Below are 6441 nucleotides of genomic sequence, written 5' to 3' on the forward strand. Positions count from 1 at the left end.
TTACTTTTTGGTACAAACTAACTCTGAAATCACCTGCCAAGCAAAAGAATATAAATCAACATATAAAAACAAAAGATTTGTAAATCAACATATACACTAAAATTCAATAAATTTGGATACTATAATACAATAAAAATATGATGTTATAAACAATTAAGTAGGGTGATATAATGCTTTTTAAGTACAATTCAATCAAGCAGGATGCAACAATCCACTAAGAAGAAGTTGAATTATATATAACTACAACTTAATGATAGGCACTTATACATTCTTGAACAGATAATCAAACTATGATAATATTAAGATAATGATACCATTCATTCGAGAGGAATGGAGCTCTCCAAGAAAGAACAAAGTTCTATTCAAATCAATTCTTCCCTGCTGACTCCCTAAAACAAAAGGACTATTTATACTACGACTACAGAAGACAAAAGAGAATAACAGCCAACATAATCATGTGCTGACCCCACTAACAATTGTTTCCACCCATGATTGGCTGCAGACTCACTCATTGACAAATTAAAAGAAAAGACTAAAATACCCCTTTGGCGAAATACCAGCATAATGAGAAGGAATCACCCAATTGCCTTTTATTTCCCTTTTGCAATAGACAAGTAGAGTCTGGGGCTTATCAATACCGGCGTCCCAAACTTTCACCTTGTCCTCAAGGTGAATGAAAATGAAGTACAACACCCATATGCTCCTAGAAGACCTCTTTATCTTGGAGAGAAGATTATACCTGGATGTTGCAAGACACATAGCTCTAATAAATAAGCAAAAAGCGCTTCCAAATGCCAAACCTACATAGACAATTTTAAGTGTAGATCCTCCAACCTCCCCTTGTGACACAGGTGATGCCCAAGCCAACCAGTAATTGCTTGAAACTTGAAGCAATTCATAAACAGTTGCGGCTACAAGTATACAGGGTACAAGTGCTCCTTCGTAAGTAGTTGTAATGTCTTTCCAGTATACAGAAGAACCAACACTTCCTTTTTCTCTTTCTTCTTTCTGAACTAGCGGTTGTCTTTTTGTATCTTGTGACTCAACTTCAACCCTACCTTCCTCCATACCTTTTGTTGTGTTAGATCCCAAGCTAGTCTTTATAAAATCAATCACTGATAAAGCTTTGTTGTGAGCACTGACGAGTTCCGTATACTCACTTCCTAAATTCAATATGCCATCATACCTTCCAGCTTGTTTGATCCCCCCAACTTTTAAGACCAAGACAAGATCAGCAGTCGGCAAGAACTCCACTTGATGGTTGACATAAATAACTGTTTTTGAGTTCAGCAATTCTAGTAAACATTCTTTATAGAAATGGCTTCCCGTATGAGCATCACCTATGACTGTTTGATCACCAAAATGCAGAATCTCAAGGTCTTTCTTCAATGCACATGCTTCTAGAACCTTATCATACCTTATCCTGTCCATATCTTTACCAAATAGGATGTTCTCTTCTATCTTTCCACTATGTATCCATGGAGACTGAGCAAGAAAAGCTTTGGTACCCCTGAGTTTTACACTTCCTGACAACTTAGGCATTTCTTCCAGGATACATGAAAGTAAACTTGATTTTCTTGACCCAACCTTATCACATACAACAGCCTTAATGCCTTGAGCAACTTTGATATTTATATCTTTCAGAACCGGATCACCAGATAAAACATCCCATGAAAAACTTCCACTGGTTATCTGGATTGCAATATCAGTATCACCTCGGTGAAATATCTCCACAAGGTCAGAATCTAAGTGATAGACCTTAACAAAAGTATTTGAGAATTCTGAAGTACCTGACCTCTCTGTTACGAATCAAATTTGGCACGGAACATGCTTCATTTTCCCTTGATTTTGAATCGAACTGGACCTCCGCGGCTTAAGATGGTCAACGTTCCAGCTAACCTTTCCATGATGAGTTAGATACGAGAAGCAAAAGTCAAGAGAGATGTCATAATCTTCTCTATAGTCGTGTTGCTTGTTACTTGGATATGTTTCGGTTGATGAGTTATTCGCTGGAAAGGATGGAGAAGACGCGTGGAAAGGTGCAATTGTTGTTGTCGGAGGTTTTTTTGTCGTCAAATGTGGGCTTATTTTTTTCTTCACCTTAGTAGTTAAGCCCATCGTCTGATCTAGAATAGATGATCCCAACATGTTAATTTCGACCCAATTATCCTTTTTAAGCCCATTTTTACAAAACTTCTTTCCGTCCGTCATTTAACGGAGCCGTCTTCTGCTCTGTCTTCTTTCTGACCAGGGAAATGGTAGGACAATGTTCGTAAAACGCTTCTACCATTGACGAGCTGTATCGGAGATGAAGCAAACCCTTCAGTTCTTCCCAACCCCGTATGTGTTGTCTTTGGTGCTCCCAGCCGTACCACAAGAGAGTATTTCCTTCAAAAGACCTAGCTGTTGCTTCCAACTCATCATCTTCCAGCATTTTGTGAAACGAATAATACCTTTCAGCCTCAAATTTCCAACCATCGATGTTGTTGCCAGTGAACCAAGGCATTTCCAGCTTGCTAACACACCAATTTGAGTCTCTTATGTTCGAAACTGTGACCTCTCTTCTGTTCTCGATATCTAGAGGTGATGTAGATAGTGCAGAAGGTGGTGGAGACGTCGATAGCGGCGGCGGCGGCGGCGAAGGTCTGTAACCATCGAACAAGGTGATCTCCCGCTTCCTAACTTCCCGATTCGAGCTTCTTATGCTCAAAAGCTTACTCTCACTCCTGTTCTTCCAAACTAGAGGCGGTGGAGACAGCGGAAGTGGTGTTGCTGGAGTTGGCGGTGGTGAATGTGATGGAGAGTGCGGTGGAGGTGTTCTGCAACCTCTTTTTGCTCCAAACATCCGCCATTTTGGTTTCGTTCCATTAAACAAGAGCAAGTTCTGCTTCTTCTGAGACTTTTTGTGCGATTCTTCTTGCTTTGGTCTCATCGTTTCTACACTTATCGGTTCCTGTTCCGACAGATGTGGCGGTGGAAACAGGTGGCCGGGATCTTCTGATACTTCTTCTTCCTCCTTCTCCTTCAAAGTAGAGGAATAAATCTGTCTCCACTTAGCCTTCTCAGCCTCCATTCCTTCCTTTGAGTAGTAGTACTTTTTCCATTTCGCTATCTCAGCTTCTGTCTCTTCATCTCTCTTTATCTTGTTCTGATGAAGCATCTCCATTGACGGGTAATGAGTTTCTTCTTTTGGTGTTCCATTTTCGTCTCCTCCATCTCCGGTGAGGAGACCTGCCTTCTCATCCAAGAGCTGGTCGACTCTCTTCAGCATTTTGAGCATATCGTTATGGAAGATCATCACATCTTCCAGGTTTCTAGCTTGCTGTTGGTTCCATAGTTTCTGTTGTTGCTGTCTATCTTCCACCTTTCTTACAGCTTCCTCCAAGTTATCTAGCCTTCTTGCTGTCCTTTCTTCCCCAGCATCAACTGCTCTGATACCAACTGATAGGCACTGATACATTCTTGAACAGATAATCAAACTATGATAATATTAAGATAATGATACCATTCACTCGAGAGGAATGGAGCTTTAAACAAAGTTCTATTCAAATCAATTCTTCCCTGCTGACTCTCTAAAACAAAAGGACTATTTATACCACGACTACAGAGAAGACAAAAGAGAATAACAGCCAACATAATCATGTGCTGACCCCACTAACAATTGTTTCCACCCATGATTGGCTGCAGACTCACTCATTGACAAATTAAAAGAAAAGACTAAAATACCCCTTTGGCGAAATACCAGCATAACGAGAAGGAATCACCCAATTGCCTTTTATTTCCCTTTTGCAATAGACAAGTAGAGTTGGGGCTTATCAGTGATATAATGCTTTTTAAGTACAATTCAATCAAGCAGGATGCAACAATCCATTAAAAAGAAGTTGAATTATATATAACTACAACTTAATGACTTAATGAGTAAAAGACCCTAAGTCAGACTCATATGAATGGCTTATTCACATGATTTCTTGAGTCCTGACAGATGCGAGATGCATCTTTGAGTTCTGCATAGCTAAACCACACTTTTTTGAACGAATATTTTAATAAAAAGAGAGGACAACAGCAAGAACTTGAGCCAAGTACAAGAAACCTAAGAGCAATAAACAAAAACCCCTACCAAATCCACAACCCCAACATCTACCAAATCTAAACAACACCAAGAATTATGAATGCAACCTAACAAAGAACCAAATACAAATTTATGTGAGAACAATAAACACCATGCAATCTATGAGTAGATTAAAAAGCTTGGAATTATAGGGAACTTGAGAAAGAAATATTGTAGTCCTAATATACAAAGCACAAAAGCAATCTAAAGCCCATAATTAAATCCCAAAGAGAATCATATGCAGTTGGTAAAAATTACCAACCAGGAGATATTTTCTTCAGAAGTTAGAGAAAGAACATACCTGAAATTGAGTTCATCAATATCCACAAAATAATAATCTTCATTAGATGAAGAAAAGCCAATAAATATCAAAATTAAGATCTTCTAACAAAAAACTAAAGGGAAGAAAGATGGTATGTGAAGTATATGCTAAAATTGACCGATTTCACCATATGTTGTGTGTGTGTGTGTGTGTGAGAGAGAGAGAGAGAGAGAGAGAGAGACCTTAATGGTGGTGCAGACGACTTTTTAGGTTTTAATCCTAGTATTCACTATAACCAGAAACACTGAATCAAAAAAGAAAAAGTGAACATTTTATTTGAAACAGATGGCTTACCTCTAGATCATACATTAAGATCTCATAGTCTTTTTCATCCACTTCTTGACTGACCATCTACTTATTGCCAGATGTATATCAATATTGTGCCCTGATAAAAAATTATCACAAACACCCAAATAAGCAAAAACATTTCAACGTAACTTCACTATAAAACGAACAATCAATTGTAAAATTAAAAGTAATTTTGATGCTTCTGTGTGTTGAAAGACGGGAGAAAGATAGAAAGGTACATGTAACCTTCAATTTCATACCTGGTTCAACTTAAAGGGTTTCTGGAGTGACCGAGAGGACATTTAGGAATTTTTCGAGTGAGAGAGGTGGAGAGAAACGTTCCAAGTGCTTATTTTCTGTAGTGGTGACTAGTGTGATCACGGAGAGGGTAACGGTGATGGTTAGGGACGGCGGAAATCCAGTTGATGAAGATCCTGGTGGTGGTGGTGGTTGTGAAGATCAGGGTAACGGCGGTGATTTAGGGCTTTTTCATACGGGAGGGAGATAGTACAGTAAAGAGGATAGATGGCGAGAGAGAGGTGGATGTGAAGATTGAACGTTGGGAATATATGGGGACGGGCCGAGATAGAGGAAAATGTGATCGAGATAGAGGGATTTGGTTTCAGTTGATGACTTGGTCACAAGCTTGAAGAGAGATTCTAAAGCTTACACCCGATTTTTGTGTTGATTTAGTTTGGAGACCAGTTAATTATGCATTTTTGTTAGCTTTCAAAAAAAATTTGAATTAGTCTTTCTATTTTCAACTTAAAATTTAAGAAATATAAAATCCACTATGCATAAATTATAGTACTTAAAGCTTAATGGTTTGGACGTCTTAAATTTATTTTTAGAAATAGTAAGGTTTGTATAATAATATAGTAAGATATTCAATTTTAGTGAGAATATGTGTTTCAACAACTAGCTTGTGAGGTTATGTTCGACCAATCCGGGCATATTTGGCGAAACAAGAAACAATTAAAGCAAAAGGTAACAATTAATCATTCTTTGTTTTTGTACTATATAAACACTAAATGTAAGGTTCAATGTATCCATCAGGTTTTATTTATTTATTTCGTTTACTCGTTGTAATGTAACATCCTGAAAATTTCAACAAATTTTGAACTTTTCAAAACAACCCATTCACTAAAGAGGTATTTACAAAACCCATTTTTTCTAAAACATTATTTAAAATCGGAATCGTTTACAACATAGTTTTCAAAACATTTTCATTATCAGAGTTTCCCAGAATGATAAGTTCCAAAACACGAGGATGTGTACGGTCACGCCTTCACCTTGTCGCGGTCCACTGAAGTACCTGAAACCATAAACCAAAACTATAAGCACAGATATTAGTGAGTTTCCTCAAAGTACCAATCACAACAATAGCACATACACAAATAGATAACATATACCAACAAATAACATACATACAGGACTTTCAGCATGACTCGAACGCCCCACCGGCCTACAGTCTATCTGGTATGCCCACAGAGCCTTCAGTCTGACTGGAACACCCCACCGGCCTACAATATATCTGGCACGCTCACAGAATCTTCAACATGACTGGTACGCCTCACCGGGCCTTCAACCTATCTGGAACGTTCTCCAGGCCTTCGGCCTGACTGGTACGCCCCACTGGCCTTCAGTCTATCCGGGATGCCCTGGGTCTGTTGGCCTTCAGCACAAAGCAAGTCTGCCTCAACCTAACCAAACATAAACCATG

General features: G+C 38.6%; 1 protein-coding gene across 1 annotated transcript; it reads right to left on the reverse strand.

Moving 5' to 3' along the window:
* Positions 1–278: 278 nt before the first annotated feature.
* Positions 279–2467, reverse strand: NAP5 (non-intrinsic ABC protein 5). The gene has a single exon (XM_079078711.1). The coding sequence runs from the start codon at positions 1540–1542 to the stop codon at positions 520–522; it is 1023 nt and encodes a 340-aa protein (XP_078934837.1). The 5' UTR covers positions 1543–2467; the 3' UTR covers positions 279–519.
* Between the last annotated feature and the right edge of the window lie 3974 nt (positions 2468–6441).

This window comes from Lactuca virosa, chromosome 2, assembly GCF_052849685.1.
Source record: "Lactuca virosa cultivar CGN04683 chromosome 2, Lactuca_virosa_CGN04683_v6, whole genome shotgun sequence".
In the NCBI taxonomy this organism is placed as follows: Eukaryota; Viridiplantae; Streptophyta; class Magnoliopsida; order Asterales; family Asteraceae; genus Lactuca; species Lactuca virosa.

Excerpts from the sequence above, each read along its gene's own strand:
- NAP5 (XM_079078711.1), bottom strand. The coding sequence starts at position 1,542 with ATGCCTAAGTTGTCAGGAAGTGTAAAACTCAGGGGTACCAAAGCTTTT.